The 16316-nt window shown below is 49.2% G+C and overlaps 8 protein-coding genes across 8 annotated transcripts; 4 read left to right on the top strand and 4 right to left on the bottom strand.

The window, feature by feature from the left end:
• Nucleotides 1-329: 329 nt before the first annotated feature.
• On the top strand, nucleotides 330-2213 carry N7457_004792 (MFS general substrate transporter; the record flags this gene model as incomplete). Its single annotated transcript, XM_057175837.1, has 4 exons — nucleotides 330-615; nucleotides 671-773; nucleotides 865-1521; nucleotides 1589-2213. 4 exons carry the CDS (start codon nucleotides 330-332, stop codon nucleotides 2211-2213), a joined length of 1671 nt encoding a protein of 556 aa, XP_057032884.1.
• A 229-nt stretch (nucleotides 2214-2442) lies between these two features.
• On the bottom strand, nucleotides 2443-4272 carry N7457_004793 (acyl--CoA ligase; the record flags this gene model as incomplete). The annotated part of the gene is made up of 3 exons (XM_057175838.1): nucleotides 2443-3395; nucleotides 3479-4111; nucleotides 4173-4272. The coding sequence occupies 3 exons, from the start codon at nucleotides 4270-4272 to the stop codon at nucleotides 2443-2445; spliced, it is 1686 nt and encodes a 561-aa protein (XP_057032885.1).
• Nucleotides 4273-4776: 504 nt separating this feature from the next.
• Nucleotides 4777-6170, top strand: N7457_004794 (FAD/NAD(P)-binding domain-containing protein; the record flags this gene model as incomplete). The annotated part of the gene is made up of 2 exons (XM_057175839.1): nucleotides 4777-5023; nucleotides 5098-6170. 2 exons carry the CDS (start codon nucleotides 4777-4779, stop codon nucleotides 6168-6170), a joined length of 1320 nt encoding a protein of 439 aa, XP_057032886.1.
• Nucleotides 6171-6506: 336 nt separating this feature from the next.
• On the bottom strand, nucleotides 6507-8616 carry N7457_004795 (flavin-containing monooxygenase; the record flags this gene model as incomplete). The annotated part of the gene is made up of 8 exons (XM_057175840.1): nucleotides 6507-6940; nucleotides 6994-7396; nucleotides 7455-7552; nucleotides 7606-7701; nucleotides 7757-7914; nucleotides 7981-8190; nucleotides 8250-8327; nucleotides 8387-8616. 8 exons carry the CDS (start codon nucleotides 8614-8616, stop codon nucleotides 6507-6509), a joined length of 1707 nt encoding a protein of 568 aa, XP_057032887.1.
• A 489-nt stretch (nucleotides 8617-9105) lies between these two features.
• On the bottom strand, nucleotides 9106-10050 carry N7457_004796 (uncharacterized protein; the record flags this gene model as incomplete). The annotated part of the gene is made up of 4 exons (XM_057175841.1): nucleotides 9106-9401; nucleotides 9453-9571; nucleotides 9624-9850; nucleotides 9907-10050. The coding sequence occupies 4 exons, from the start codon at nucleotides 10048-10050 to the stop codon at nucleotides 9106-9108; spliced, it is 786 nt and encodes a 261-aa protein (XP_057032888.1).
• Nucleotides 10051-10350: 300 nt separating this feature from the next.
• On the top strand, nucleotides 10351-11900 carry N7457_004797 (DUF3500 domain-containing protein; the record flags this gene model as incomplete). Its single annotated transcript, XM_057175842.1, has 6 exons — nucleotides 10351-10629; nucleotides 10683-10765; nucleotides 10815-11024; nucleotides 11084-11219; nucleotides 11270-11437; nucleotides 11496-11900. 6 exons carry the CDS (start codon nucleotides 10351-10353, stop codon nucleotides 11898-11900), a joined length of 1281 nt encoding a protein of 426 aa, XP_057032889.1.
• A 501-nt stretch (nucleotides 11901-12401) lies between these two features.
• On the top strand, nucleotides 12402-13035 carry N7457_004798 (cupin domain-containing protein; the record flags this gene model as incomplete). The annotated part of the gene is made up of 2 exons (XM_057175843.1): nucleotides 12402-12818; nucleotides 12892-13035. 2 exons carry the CDS (start codon nucleotides 12402-12404, stop codon nucleotides 13033-13035), a joined length of 561 nt encoding a protein of 186 aa, XP_057032890.1.
• Nucleotides 13036-13645: 610 nt separating this feature from the next.
• N7457_004799 (PH domain-containing protein) lies at nucleotides 13646-14845 on the bottom strand (the record flags this gene model as incomplete). The annotated part of the gene is made up of 1 exon (XM_057175844.1): nucleotides 13646-14845. One exon carries the CDS (start codon nucleotides 14843-14845, stop codon nucleotides 13646-13648), a length of 1200 nt encoding a protein of 399 aa, XP_057032891.1.
• Nucleotides 14846-16316: the final 1471 nt, after the last annotated feature.

Below are 16316 nucleotides of genomic sequence, written 5' to 3' on the forward strand. Positions count from 1 at the left end.
CGGGCTGTTACAAGCCGAATGCACGTTCCCGGGGACAACTCCACCCCCACACTCACTACCCCGGATTGTCCATCTTCCCCGGATGCCCTCCCCCTGGTCTTCCCCCTTATTGGCCACCTGGTCTCCGCCGCGGGTGGTTTGCTTCTCTTTACCCCGGATGCATTGATCCAATGATAGGCCAGAACACAAATCTAGGGGAGACATAAAAGGCTGAAGAGCTTGGAAGATGGGCTTTTCGGACTTCCTTTCCTGTTTCTCTTTGGGGATACCATTCCTGACGCGTGCAAGGATACAAATCTTTTCTATTTACCGCAAGCCTGGCTTCAACCATGAAGTCTAATGCCGAGATTCGGTCTGAGGAGGAGATCGTCCATGAAGTTGAGACCGTCCCAGGAACAGAGCTCCTCTTTGATTCCGATGGACCGTCGTCTCAGCTATATGGACATCTGCAGCATATCGAGCGCAAAGGGCGACGGATTTTGCTGGTCCCCCAGCCTTCTCGGACTGATCCCAATGATCCTCTTTCATGGTCTCGCATGAAAAAGGGCATTATCTTTGCCAATGCCTGTCTTTACAGCTTCCTGGGTGGAGTTACAGGTCCGATTATCGCAGCAGGTACATTATAACTTCTTCAAGCTTGCCATTCGCTATACTAACCAAGACAAACCAGGTGTCCTCCAACTGACACAACAATACAATGCGTCCTTCCAAAAGGTCAATATTGCAGTAGCGGCAAACCTCATTTGCACTGGAGTAGGCTGTTTCTACTGGATGTAAGTGATGCTCCCCCTGAGAAAAGAAAGAGAGAGAGAAAAGAAAACACAATTCCACAAGAGAACTTGAACTAACTCAATCATCAACCAGGCCATTCTTTGCCAAATTCGGCCGCCGCCCTACGTATCTCATCACCACAGTCCTGATGTGTGCATGTCTCATCTGGCAGGGCTTTGCCACCCGCGGGAGCTACACGTCCTTCCTAGTTGCTAGAGTCGTTATGGGATTGGGTCAATCACCAATCTACTCGATTGCACCCACCACCATCGCAGACATTTATTTCCTCCATCACCAAGGAGCAAAGATTGCATTCTACGGATTATCCGTTCTCCTAGCCGCGCAGATCGGTCCCATGTTGTCCTCGTTCATTATCCAGAGTCTCGGTCCAGCATGGTCCTTCTGGATTCTAGCAATGTGCTTGGGTGCAAATATGCTTACCCTCATCTTTGCTATGCCGGAGACTATGTATTACGGTGACCGCGCTGCGATCGTACCAGCGGAGGCGAAATCCGGCTCCGAGCATGTTGAAGATGTCGGCGCTGTGCACACCGTTGAAAAACGCTCTTACATGAGTGAATTGTCTCTGTGGCCCGGCGGTAATCCGGACGTCGATCTCCGCGCCATTTTCTTCAGGCCGTTCTTGTACTGTCTTAACCCAATCGTCATCTGGGCGAGTCTGGTATACGGTATGTCGTTTATCAGTCTCACGACACTGGCAGCCACAGCAGCGCAGATTTTCGGCCTAGAGTGAGTTTCTTTCCTCACGCTCTCCCAACACCACACAACATGGAATGTTTACTGATTTGGCGACAAGACCATACAATTTTGACTCAATCGACCAAGGCCTCGTCTTCCTATCACCCTTCGTCGGCTCCTTAACCGCAACATTCTTCTGCAGCTACGTCGTCGACAAGATCGTCAATTACTCCGCCCAACGAAACGGTGGCGTCCGCGAGCCCGAGATGCGTCTTTTCTCTCTTCTCGTTGCCGCGGGTATCACTGCCGTGGGATCTGTTATCGTTGCACTCTGTCTGCACTACCGTGTCCACTACATGGGACCCATTGTCGGATTTGGAATCATCACCGTGAGCAACCAGATCGGAGCAAATATGGGCATGTCCTATCCCCTGGATTGTTATCCCAAGCACTCGGCAGAGGTTATGGTCAGCGTTACCTTCTTGCGCTCGGTTGTGACCTATATCTGGAACTGGTTCATCAATGACTGGCTTGAGGCATGTGGTCCTTTGATTGTGTTTTTGTCGATGGGAGCTATCCAGATTGCTATTCAGCTCTCTTGTCTGGGATTCCTGAAATGGGGAAAGAGACTCCGGGTTGCTTTGTTCAAGCGTCATATTCTTGGTGCCTGGGTGTTGGAGTATTGTTCTCACGAATCGTCCTTGGTGACAGGTGCCTCGGTAGTATACGGTGGATCACGGTAGTGTACGGTGAATCTCGGTAGTTGGCCTTTGGAAACGAAAAATTAACCAAATTGGCCGAACCTGATGAGCAATTGTAGACCTGGTAATTGCCCAATGTTTTATTGCCGCCTAAATCAGAAAGACTAGGTTTAGCCAGTGTAATTCACCCAGCGCTGGACTGTTATGAGAACAAAGTTGAAGTTATACACGTTCATCTAAAACACCCCAAACCCTGAAGCGGGCCAAGCTCTTACAGCTTGGCCTTCGGAGCTGCTGTCTCTTCCTTCGCCTGGTTCTTCAGTACCCGTCGCAAGATCTTACCAGCAGCACTCTTGGGAATCACATCAACAAACCGCACACCTCCACGTAGCTTTTTGTGATATGCAAACTTGTCGTCCAGCCATTTGATGATATTAGCAGCCTCCTGCTGGTCACTCAAACCAGATGTCTTGCTTTTAGCACTTCGTACCACATAGGCGACAGGCACCTCCGTTCCATGAGCCTCACTGTCAATTCCAATAACAGCGACATCGTCAATAGCCTTATTATCGATAAGGATACCCTCCAGTTCCGCGGGAGCAACTTGGAAGCCCTTATACTTGATAAGTTCCTTGACGCGGTCCGTGATATAGAAGTTCATATCTTTATCCTGGTAGCCTACGTCTCCGGTGCGGAACCAGCCATCGGAAGAGAGACTCTCCGCCGTGGCAGTCGGATTGGCGTGGTACCCGCAGAAGATATTTGGGCCGCGGAGGTAGAGCTCGCCCACTTCGCCAATAGCCACCTCGCGCGGCTCCGAGTTGTCTTCTGGCACAGTCATGTATTTTGCTTCCATGTTTGGAACCATCTTGCCCACAGACCCGATGCTGGTGCGCCATTCCGCCCATGGCTGGCTGTGGGTTGTAGGACTGGTCTCGCTGAGACCGTAGCCTTGCTTGACTCCGACTTTGATACGTGCGTATACGGCCTCCACGAGCTCCCTTGTGAGGGGTGCTGCGCCTGAATTCATCATTCGTAGGCTTGATAGATCATACTTGTCGACGACTGGGTGCTTGCTGAGCAATAGCACGATGGGAGGCACGACGTAGCTGAAGGTGATGCGATAGTTCTGCACGTAGGAGCACCATTTCTCAAGGTCGAACTTCTGCATGACATACAGTTCATACCCTTGGTACAAGGTCTGATGGACAAGGCAGGTCAAGCCTAGAAGGAAGGTCAGTCTTGCAATTAAAGAGGAACACCAGCCTTAATTAAGTGGCTGTAGAAATATCGAGGAAAGAACTCACCATAGATATGGAAGAATGGAAGGAAAGCAAGGATCCTATCTCCTTTTCCATCCGCACCGCCGTTCCAGGTTAATTCTCCGCCCTCTGAAGCGGCTAGCTGCAAAGAATTGGCGACAATGTTCCTATGCGACAACATGACACCCTTAGGCATACCAGTGGTTCCCGAAGAGTAGACTAGGAACGCCAGATCTTTCTCCGGGTTGACCATTGTCTGTTGGTAGGAGGCACCCGTGGTAGGCCGGATAGAGGTAAAGTGTTTGATTTTGCCTTCGGGGTCCAGCTCATCGCCGATGAGGAGGATGCGAGACTCGGGGATCCCTGCCTGCTTGGCCGCTGCTTTGGCGGCCTCGAGGTGAGGAAGCTGAGTCACTAGCACAGTAGCACCACCGTTCTTCAGCTGAAAGGCAAGCTCGTGGACTGTGTATGCCGGGTTTGCGGGCGAGACAACACCCCCAGCCCAGTGAGTACCCCACATGACAACCGGAGTGTCGATGCTGTTGGGGGTGTATAAAGCGAGGACATCTCCCTTTTGCCAATTGTATATGCTCTTGAGACCTTGTCCAAAAGCGAGTGCCGCATCCTTCAAATTCTGGTAGGTGTAATGGCGCTTCGTGTCGGCATCATGGTAGATGACTGTAGCGCTGTTAGTTTAGAAGACTTAATTTGTTGGAATCAAGCAAGACTGGTAGCATACTCTTATTGTCAGGAAACTGTCTGTCTTTGCGTTCAAACAGGAATGTCCAAAGATCCACATCAGGGATGTCCACCGAGGCGTAGGGTGAGGAGACCGGCATCGCGGATATGCGGAGTAGTTGGAGAAGATGCGGAGAGACAGAGATGGGACAGTTCCGAGAACAAGTTAAAATCAGAACGAATCAGAGCAATCAGCACAGAAAAGAATATAAGTAGTAGCCGCCAATCGCCTCGTTGAAGCTCAGCTTCGGATCGCGTCTTACTCCCCGGATGTCAAGACTGGAAGGCTTCATATCCATGGTCCCAGCACTCTAGAGCGCTAGAGCGCTCTCAAGACTGAATATCTCGTATGTCAGAACTTGTCTTCCAATTGGTCCGGTCGATGCGAGAAATGGCCACGGCTTCAGTCGATCATCCGGGGAAAGATGCATCCCGGGGAGCGGGAATGATTTTATCCCAGGAGCTCGGCCGCAAACCCCAGACTCGCCTTGTAATCTCCGAGAGCATGAAGCAAGTGAGATATATCTCCTCTTAAGAATGAGAAGGAGGGGTAGCCAATATCGGTAAATGCAATCGTCTCTCCACGTTTTCCATATTTTTCCACCATGCACGCCTCCGTTCAGGATTTAGAAATATGCATCATCGGTGCAGGGATCGGCGGTCTCACCACCGGTTTATCGTTGGTCAAGAAGGGATTCCGCAATGTTCAGGTCTTTGAAAATGCCCCAGCGCTGGGTTTTGTCGGCGCGGGCATTCAAATGGCGCCAAACATGGCACGGATCCTTACGGACCTGGGAGTTTGGGAGCCAATAGCAGCGGATGGAGTGGCAATGGAATTCTACAGTATTCGAGGTATGGTCTATTCCAGAGGAATCTCATTTCACAAAAGAAAGAATGGAAAGAATAGATCACTAACCAGGTGGCAGATGGTGCGTCGGGGAAGAATATGGGACTTGTGGACTGCAGGAATATCGAAACCGAATATGGATTCCGTCAGACTGGTGGGCACCGAGCAGCCTTGATCGATAGTCTCCATGACGCATGTGTGCAAAATGGAGTGAAGTTCAATTTTTCCTCCACCGTTGACGCATCTCTCGAGTTCACCGATCGACCAACATTTTCGGTGACTACCGGCGACGGTGAGCCATTTCAAGTACAATGCGATATCTTGCTCGGAGCAGATGGCATCAAGTCCAAGACTCGGCAGGCAATGCTCAAGAACTTGAACGTGGAAGCCGGAGTCAGAGAGACCGGACAGGCTGCATACCGCATCATGTTGACCCGCGACCAGATGAAGCATGATCTAGAGCTTCTAGCTCTTCTGGATGGAGATCAGACAATCCGATGGATTGGGGAGAAGCGCCACATTGTTGCATATCCCATCTCCCAGCGAAGCATCTACAACATCTCCACAACCCAGCCTGACGTCAATTTCGCAGCTGCGGCCTCGGCAACTTATACAACGAAAGGTTCCAAATTAGCCATGATGTCTGTATACGGGGACTTCTGTCCTCTCGTCTTGAGGATGTTAGATCTTGCACCCGATGAAGAGATCGTTGAATGGAAGTTGCACGTCCATGATCCTCTGCCCACATGGGTTCAAGGGTCTGTTGCTCTGGTCGGAGATGCCTGCCATCCGACTCTGCCCCATTTAGGTCAAGGTGCCGCCCAGGCAGTTGAAGATGGTGCTGTTCTTTCTATTTTCCTGTCTGCGCTCCCTGACGCATCCCCTATCAACATCAACAAAGCACTCCTGGCTTATGAAAAGGCCAGGAAAGTGCGAGCGGAAACTCTCGTTGGACTAGCCGCAGAGTCATCTCGCGAACTTCACCTGGGAGCTGGAAAGGCCCGTGACGAGCGAGATCGGGCATTTGCAGCGATGAAGACTGGAGTTCCTGGAAAGGTTCCGGATAAGGTGATGGATGTGGACGTTCACAGATTCACCTATGGATTTGATTGCATGCAGGATGCGCGGGAAACGATCTCAACTGTGTTTTGAGGGGATCTTTGGATAGTAACTCCCTGATCGGGTAACAATATATGAATCAAATGCTTGCTATGTGTTATTTCAATTTGCATGTTTCATCGTAGAAAGTAAGTAGTTTAGGAGAATCAGGTCAAAGTCTTCGCATAGAAGTTTGTGTATAGTGATGACAATCTTCACTGATCCAATTGACACTTCATATCTTATGTGTTCAATTCCTCTTTGTGGTCTTTCCTATAACCGAGCTAAAAACCATCTACAATTAGCCATGGAACATTGACAAACGTCATTGAAGATTGAACATATAATGACATATCAGACTGCCTTCTCTTGGAGTAACTCAAACATCAATCAATAGTCTCTATATCCTTCCTCCGGTGAGTCGAAATAGAGAGTGGTATCCCTCCCTGGTTCCTCCTTCACGGAAAATCCATTGCCCAGATACTCGAAGCGATTATTGTTGAGATAGGTGAACTCCCAATCCTCAAAACGGATGTCTGTCAACATATGGAACCAATGAATGCGACTTCCAGGATGAACTGCGATGACCGGTCCATCAATCTTGCCATTCTTAAACCAACTGCGACAGGGAGTAGCCCATGCTGTCCGCTTCATAAACTCAGTGAGATGGATATCGAAATCTCGGATGGCCTCGGGTCTCGGTGAAACCGCTTTGATCCCCTGGCTTTGAATCTTCTTCATGAAATTGATTATGTATTTGGAAGTGTGCTCAACGATGGGTAGTACACTGCCATGGCCGATGGGAGCATTTGGTCCGAGGAACGCTAGACAGGGTTAGTTTTCTTCCCGAAATTACAGGGAAGAGGGAAAGGCTTACTGAAGTAATTGGGGAAATCCGCAGCCGCTAGGGAAAGATATGCTGTGGGTTTCACTCTCCACTCCTCTGCCAGCCGCTTACCTTCACGTCCGACCAAGTCGAATCGAGGGGCAAAGGACATGTCAAATCCAGTGGCACAGATGAAGGCCTCGACATGGATGACCTCGCCGGTTGAGAGAACGATACCCTCCGGTACGATCTTGTCAATTGTATCGGTTACCACGTGTACATTTTCTTTTGTCAATGACTCGAGATAACCATTTCCGGGGGTTGGTCGACGACATCCAACTGCGAAGTCAGGCAACAGAGCTTTCACCAGTTGGGGGTCGTTGCCCAATTTGGTGATCATCTCTTTGGTCGAATATTCCCGTGCTTCAGCCTGTTCTTTGCTGTTTGCAATTATCTGGGTAGTTTGTATTAGACCAAAAGATACAACATTCACTCTGGCTGCGTGGACTTACGAATTTGAACCGCTGGTTGAGTTCGCCCTCGATCTCCTTTCTGTATCTGAGGTACTCATCTGGTTTCTCGCGGAAGATCTTCTTTTGCTCTTCGCTGACTATGATTGGGTTAGATTGCAGTCTAGAAGCTGATGGGGAAGGGAATGCATACACTCAAAATTGGCTCCTCCGGGTCCTGCATGGCTCTGGGCAAATCCAGCAGTGATCCATGTGGGAGTGCGGATGAAAGTGGTAAGTGATTTGACCTCTATGAGAGCATTTCGTCAGTCACATGGGGCTTAAGTGTGTCTAGTATCACTTACTTGGCTGGATGGTAGGAACGATTTGCACTCCGGATGATCCACATCCCAAAACAGCAACCGTCTTGTTCGTCACATCATAGTCCTCGGGCCATGCAGCACTGTGGATGAGATCTCCTTTAAATGAGTGCAGACCGGGGATGTCTGGCCATTTCCAGTTGCTAGTACCGACCTGTTAGCCCTAATAGTCCAGTCGTGGCACTGTCAAAGCAAATCAAAGAACTCACTTGAGAACGCCGCAGCCATTGATAAGAATATGACCCCAATCATGAAGGGTCTCGCCAGTCTCTCTATTCTTGATCTCCAAATTCCAAATGCCCTCTTCCTCGTTCCAGGCTGCTCCTGTCACCAAGTGATTCAAACGAATGTACTTGTACAAGTCATACTTGGTAGCCACGTTCTTGAAGTACTTGAAGATCTCTCCCGCTGAGGAGTAGCTGTACCGCGAGTCAGTTTCTTTCTCTCTCAAATACGTTGTGCCCTTGAATCATCTTACAAGGTAGACCATTCTGGATTCGGTTCCCAGGTATACTGGTAATTATGCGCGGGAATATCACAAGCACATCCTGGGTACCTAAAGCCCATGTGTTAGATTCTGCACTGCTTGTCAAGTTGTAGAGCAGATATACATACCTATTCTCAAACCAAGTTCCTCCAACATCCTCATTCTTGTCATACATTTGCAGCTCATAGTTCTGCATTTGCAATTCCATATGACGAGCAATATTGATTCCGCTGGCACCGGCTCCGACCATCACTACTCGTAGCTTTCTCGGTGTACCCAGCGGCTCCTCTTGGATTGTATATGAGGCGTCATTGAGATGCGTATCCTCCTCGTGCGGCATAATGTGTTCGGTGGCCATACTTTCGTTGGGAGGAGAAATTCAAGGTAAATTCATGCGCTTTTCTTTTCTACTGGAACTGATTCGCTATTAATGATTTGATATCCCGGTACAGCAGCTCTGAGGTTTACCCCGCGCGTCGACTCTTCCTCGGTCACCTGGCCCGGGGATCACGTAGCTCATCTCTCCTGGTCCGGGGGTGAAGCCTCCCCGGAAGCTGTTTTCATCGGGAGCAGTGGATAACAAATGTTGGTATTGGAATAGCCCGGGAGAAGTTTACACGATTCGGAAATGTGGGACATCTGCTCATCATCTCGCTTCGGAATTTCACCAACTTCCACAAGTTCCATAAGTTCACTGTTCCATGACACTTGGCAAAGATATGTCGCTCATGGGTCAAAGCGTGGTTTGGATGCTTTGAACGTAGATACCCATTGATCTGGTTTAATTTAATCTAATTTACAGTTATAAGACTGAATTGTAAATGAACATCAATTTGAAAATCTATAATTACTGGCTTTCCGCGGCGAGATTGCGTTTCACATCCTCTGCCAGCTGGGGTACGTCGATCATTCCCGGCAAACGCGAGTTATTCCAGAGTGCAACCTCGACACTGGCCTCAAATAGTCCCTGAACGACCTCAATGGTATTACCGAGTTGAATAGAGGCCTTGCAATGGCTTTGTGACTGCCGAATTGCACCTTGTGCAAAGATGCCCGAGGCAAGCACCAACTCCTTCTCTTTGAGAGTGAAGAGGTCGCTCCCACTAAGGAGATATCCAAACACTGCTGTATCGGCATAGTAGGCTTGTCTCGTTAGTACAGAGTATATCAGGATCAGAGACTAAAGAAACTCACAAAGTTCAGGGAAATACTGATCCAGCATCTTGCCCACCTCACTGTTCCCCACTCCGCGGTAGACCTGTTTGAATGCGGCTTTCCCTGCTGTTGTATAATCGTTCTGATCGAATCCAACTCTAGAATCCATAGATGAGCTTGCGTATATTTCATTGCGCCTGTTCAAATTACCTTTCCTGGACAGGGACTTGGTCGATACCTCGGCCCCGCAACTCGTTGACCAGACCGAATACAGCCGGCATGCACGAGGGGAACCCGACAAAGGGCACAACGAGCGCAAGAGCTTCACGGACAGTAATGAAAATCTCTTTTACGCTTGCATCCGACTCGTCCTTCGTCGCATCGCGGAACAAGGCTGATACGGCGTCTCCACGGCGTTGGGCACAAAACATTGCACTCTATGGTTGGTTAGACTCGGATTTCGAAATGTAAAGCACTCATGGCAAAATGATACCAAAAGCGCAATAGTAAATCCATTGTGTGTAGCAGGCTCAAGTTTCCGAATCTTCTCATTCAGAGCGAGAAAACGCGCACTGTCGTAGGTCGCCGCATCTCGGGCGATATTCGCGTTGGTGTACTGTGCTGAGAAGTCGCTCATTTTGCTTTGCTAGAACAATAGATATGATCAATATAGGAAACGGAGAAAAGCCAGAAAATGAGCTGGAAGTAAGCACAGACATGCGTCATATAACAGATTATATTCAATCCTCGGCAACATCCCCGGAAATCATCCCAGGCCCCCGGGGAAGCCAATACACCGCATATTATCCTGTGATGTACATCATTACCCCGGAAATCGATTGAATAACACTTTGACAAACCAAAAAGAAGAGAGATCGATACATACGATACACTTGCCAATTCTATCACTGCGTCTCTTGTTCCAATCACCATCACTATGGCTCCGTCATTGTCTTTGCCCATGCTTGAGCCTCAACCTCATCCTTCTGACTTTCGCAGATATGTTCCCCAGCCAGGTCATCCGCGCATCATCGGACTTGACCAGACAGATATCGAGACTTATTCGAACAAGATCGCAAGTTCTCCGCAGGTAGTGCCGGTGTTCGAGGAATGGAAAGCCCAGTTGAATCAGCCTTTCCATGGGATCACGACGGACGGGCATCGTAAGGAGGGAATTTTCAGGAGAGCGGATGAGGGTGCTCCAGTTGAGGCAATGGTAAGCACACAAAGGCAATCTTAGGTGGTAATCTCCCATTGATCATCGAATAGGTCGCTGCAGCCAAGGAAGTCCAAGCCGTACTGTCCGATTCGGAGCTGCAGGCTGTGAGCTACAGTATTGATTCAGATGCTTGGTACGAGTCTACAGAATTGATTTTATTGGCCTCTACTAATTAGTATTAGGAGAAAATGGTCCAATCCTGAAGTGTTAATCTTCAAGTATGGCGTGCGACTTCATACTCTCGCGGCACACAAAATCGCAGCAATCCTCAGGCTGGTAGAGGTCAGTTTGAGCGAAGAAGGATACTCGAAGGTCATCGCTGCGATGGAAGTGAATCATTTCTTGGGAGAGCTGGTCAACGCGGCGCCTATTCTCAATCGATATAGTTACCAGTACATATATTCCCCGTGTCCCTTTACCTGCAACTGCTGATATTTCTGTGGATGAATAGGTTCGCACTGTACGATACGCCCTCAACAACAAAGCCGTGGGGGTTCTCCTTAACTGGCCATCATACCTGTGTCAATGTCTTCATCCTGGGGAAACAGATGACCATCAGCCCGGTCTTTATCGGCGCGGAACCAAATGTAAGTTGGTCAATCTATATGCTTCACATTCACTAATTGCAACAATGCAGCAAATTGACGCCGGACAACGCAAAGGTCTGACTCTCTGCGTTGAGGAAGGTACCTATGGGCTACAATTGATGCAGACCCTGCCGACGTTCCTCCAGCAAAAGGCGCAAATCTACACAGAAATGTTTACCGAGAAGATGCCTCCCGGCCGGTGGAACCCGTATGACCAGGTATAACCTATCAAAGCACCCAAACAAGCCAGAAGCTATATCAAACTAACAGAACCAGCGCCATCTCGGCGGCGCCTTCCAGGACAACCGCATAATTCCCTATGAGGGCATCAAAGCCACCGAAATGCCCTCCGCGCAGCAAGCTCTCCTGCTCAAAGCCGTCGCCTCATTCCTCGTCCTTCTCCCGCCAAATCCTCTCGAGGCACGCATGTGCCAGATTGGTGAACACCTGGATGAGACCTATTTCTCCTGGATTGGCGGTTTCGGCGATGACGATCCGTTTTACTATCGCATCCAGAGCCCTATCGTTATGGTCGAGTTTGATCATCACTCGGGTGTTTTCTTGCTCAACAAGGGACCGGCTAAGCACCATGCCCATACCATCACCCGGACTCCAAATGGGAATGATTATGGGAGGGAGCTGTTGAGGCAGTTCCGGGGTGGGGTGACGGATGACTTTTGAATAGGATGAATTTCTTGTCGCTGATGAGATCGATCTTATTTTATCTTTTTTATAGGGGTATTGTGAATAGTACAGAGTAAAGAATGTGAGAAATACAGATATATTGTAAGGACTGGGTATGCTAGCTTTGAGGTAGTTTATCATTGTGTAAACAGGACCTAGACGTAGAGATCACACTTCAACCGGAACCCTGACTCGTCTGATATAATCTACATATGCTTACATGTGCATAGATGAGACCTGACGCCCTTACTCCAATGCAGTCTAAGAGTTCCTGCTGCTTGTCCTCTTTGCCCGGGGGTCATCTTAGAAGCAAGAGTTACAGACCCGACCCCCGGGCCCATCTACAGACCCGCGGGTAGCTGATTCCCTGAATCTCAAGAACCTTTCTACGAACAGTAGCACCCCGCAACTCGAAAACAGACTATCTTTCCCTATTTTATCGATTGTTCTGTCCAGAAACATAGCTCATAGAGCATTCAAACAGGAAATCCAAAAACAATGTCCGCCAGCGCAACAACCACCCCAAACACCCTCAGGCCATGCACCCGCTACATAATAGGCCACGATGACGCAGCCAGAAGCGTCTTCCTCCCAACACCGGACCTCTTCTACCATGAGCGCTTCGGCTCCGCCGTAGCAAGAGCATACAGTCTACCCCGGGTACCAGCGCCCTTAGACGAAGACGCCGATCTCAAACTCTACATGGCCCCCGATGACGGGACAGTGGCGACATCGTGCAGCAGAGAAATCAACAAGGTGACTGTTGATGGCGGCGTGAATTCGGTTTATATTGATATGAGCGCTGGGGCTCAGTCGCCGATGCATCGGACTGTTTCTATCGATCTGGTGGTTGTTATTGAGGGGGAAATTGAGTTGGAGCTTGATTCGGGGGAGAGGAAGGTGCTTTATCAAGGGGTAAGTTTTGGGTTGGGTTTGCAAAGGTTCTAAGGTTCCAAGGGTATAGGCGATGCTTACGGTGGATATATAGGATACTGTTGTGCAGCGTGGGACGATGCATCGGTGGAGGAATTCGTCGGATTCGAAACCGGCGAGGATGTTGGCTGTTTTGATGTCGAGTGAGAAATCTTTTATTGGGGGTCAAGAGCTTAAGCAGGAGTATTTGTCTGCTTGAGATAGGATTGAATTGCTTTGCGAGCATACCTATGATATATCAACCTGGAATATCCGTTTGTGGGCATGGATCTAGGTGGGAATTTACTTTGCTAGGTTTTAGGGCTAGTCATTTGGGTAGTTGGTTTGCATCTGGATTACATATTATGTACTCAAGTATTGTAGGCCACAAAAGTATAATACATAATACACAGTCAGTATAGACAAAGAAACAGAAGATGACAAACGAAGGATAATGTCAGACTTGACAGTGGGGGCTTGGTTGCATAATGATAATGCACAGCCTTGGTAGATAAAATAGAGAGACAAGGGAACGAGAAAAACGAGAGAAAGAAGATAAAAAAAAGCTGGAGTAGCTTCATAATAGAGATAAGAACTCCCCTTCGCCCACCGAGTGTGGACAAAGGTTATAACGCCAATCCGTTCCTCGAAGACTCCGAATCTCACCACGAGACGAGTAATCGAAATGATATCACCAACCTGGGTATATTGAAAGAAAGGGAAAGATGAAGACGGAAGACAGTAGCCAAAGAAATATGGGGATGAAATAGGTGAAGAGAATAGGAGTGGGTAGAGTGATGAAACAGGCTCTACTCGGTAGAGGGAGAGCATTATCCAGAGGGGCCCGGGGCGGGCTCCAATTTCCTGCGTGCAGCCAAAATACTTTTCAAAGAGCCCAACCAGCGCGCGAGGGATTCTTCCTCTGGAGCGCAAAGGCGATAGGTCTTTTCTTCGGCGATGATCTGCATGCAGAACTTCTTCGACCTAGACAAAGGATCCACCTCTGCAGCATCAAAAACTTGAGACATGGGGATGATCTTGATGGCAGAGTACTCCGCTTCGTCCTTGTAGAAGGCCAGACTCTTAGATCGCAGCACAACCCAGAGCCTTTTCCATTGCCGCACGGTCCCTTGGATGCGCAGCCCCTGCAGGTACCCCTGACAGATGACTCGCTCCGGGTCACGCAGGATACCCAGGTCAGACTGCTTGGCTGTGTCTCGAGGCAAAGATGCGGATGGTAGGGGTGCTGATTTATCGTCTTGCGCCGAAAGAGACAGGGAATGGATAGACGGCATAGAACGTAACTGGTGATGACGGGTTGGGGCGGGTCCATCCGAGAACTCTGAATGTGAATAGATTTCGTTGCCCGAGTAATCCTGGATGTAAGGGAGTTTCTGGGCATTGTTACTGCGCGGGGACAGCGTGTGGCGTGGCTCGGGCGAGCTGGCGCGGCCAGTATGGTCGAAATCAGAGTGATCGGTTGTCTCGTCAACAAGTTGTTTGTTGATGGAGGGGAGCTCGCGCTTCTTGGCCAAGGCCAGGAAAGCTTGCTCGTCCTCGTTGCCGGGGGTTTCCGCACGAATACGCTGGATCCAATCTTCCGCATCGCGCTCAGTCGGGGCCTCGAAGCGGTAATTGGTCGATGGAGTAAAGACGCCGAAAACGTGCTGGCGGGTCGATCGCGGAGACTTCACGGGTGCAACGGCGGTAACTTCAGAGAGGGAAATCGAGACACGGAGGCGGGTTGTTTCTTCATCCTTGTACACGGAAAGGAGGTTCGGTCGGAGTACGAGGTAGGCCTGTTTCCATGAGGCGCGAAAGACATGCTTGTGCTTGACTCGGCGGGAAACCCTTCCCGATTTCAAGACCCGATCGAACTCGAAACTTCCATTCTCGTTCACAGGTGAAAAGGGACCTAAATTTCCGCCGTTGCGAGGCGGGCGGAAATAAGATGAGGGGCCAGGTTCGGGGACTTTGATGATTGGGGTCTTGGCCTCACAGAATGAGGGCCGAGTAAGCACTGTATTCATGGTGGAGGTTGTACAAAAGAAGGAATGTAAGATCCCAAGAAAAGGGGGGGCACCCTATGGTAATTTCTCCATATAGTGAAGTTTAAGAGTAGGGATTGTCATGTGGAGTGATGATGGAGGATGACGGGATGATCTTGGCCGGAACCAAGCCTTTTGACCCTCTGGTTGTTCACAACGTCAAGTTAGGATCTACAACGTGCATGTATATGATACCCTTATGAAGTGCGATAACTCAGTACCGCAGTACTCCGCAAGGTGCGTTATGATGTATCGAGGCTCCTTTCCAAGTCCACGGCACAGAGGACGGAGTACACGCAATGGTATTCAGCTCGATCTACAATACGTCCGCAGGATGTACGGAGTACTTTGCTTCGAGTGACCCTGCACACGAGCAAAATAAACTTCGTAGAGCCTAACGAGTCGATCTAGGAGAATATATGTTGTGAGAAACAAAACATCACCAGGATAATAGCAATGGGTTCGACTAATTATAACAGAACGGGGGGTCCAGACCTTGGACGATCCATAAATAAAGTGGAATTAAATTCAGAACGCAGAAGGGGAAATTACCAGAACCGAACGCCGTATTAACAGGGTCACGTGCTCTTATAAACTTGGATGTCGGACGGCAGGTATGGAGTACCCGGTACATACTTTGTGCAATGTTTATCATGATGATGAAAGTACCAAATACATCAGCATAGAGCAGAGAGAGGCTGAATGCAGCCCTCGCAGATGATAGGATCAGACGTCCCCAAGGATTGTTCACACGCGCTCTCTCGGCCCCAACGGTCTGAGAAGGTTTTGGACCCTCGATCGTCATGCGCTAACTCCTAGACGTTGTACTCCGTACTCCGTACGGAGTACTCCGTACGGGGCATTAGCTACATCTTTTGTAAACCCAAGCGAGACATGTCGAATCAGGAGCACTCTGTTGAAGTATCCAAAGCGAAGATGCGGAAAATAGATCTGCCCAATCTACATCGCTAGAACAACCCCGGAGCCATACAAATGGTACAATGTACTTTGTAAGGAAGCCATGTGTACTCCGTACTCCGTACTCCGTATGAGATTGCCGCGTAGGGCCGAGTGATGGTGGATCAAGTGGGCTAAGTAGCATCAGTCGTACGCAGTACCGTGGAATGAATTTTTTTTTCTTCGATTCAGGCACACGATTTGGAAATTCGGACACGAGCACAAGCATAGTTCCAGCAGATAGGATTGAAATTATCGCACAGAAGCTTTCTTTGTTGGCTTGGGGGCTAGTAACTACAGTACGGTATAGATGATCCCCCCCCGGCCATAAGAGGCCAGTCAAAGGGCTAGGTGCCTAGGTATCAGGAGAATCGAGGCGAAGCGAGGGAAAGACCATCGACTCTTAAGTTCAGCTCAACTTTACAGGAGCCACAGCACCATCCATGATGCTCAAAGAAGAAGAATCAAATACAAACAACGCAATGTCCAGGGAGCC

This window comes from Penicillium paradoxum, assembly GCF_028828445.1.
Source record: "Penicillium paradoxum strain IBT 22861 chromosome Unknown utg000004l_segment0_segment0, whole genome shotgun sequence".
NCBI classification, from domain to species: Eukaryota; Fungi; Ascomycota; class Eurotiomycetes; order Eurotiales; family Aspergillaceae; genus Penicillium; species Penicillium paradoxum.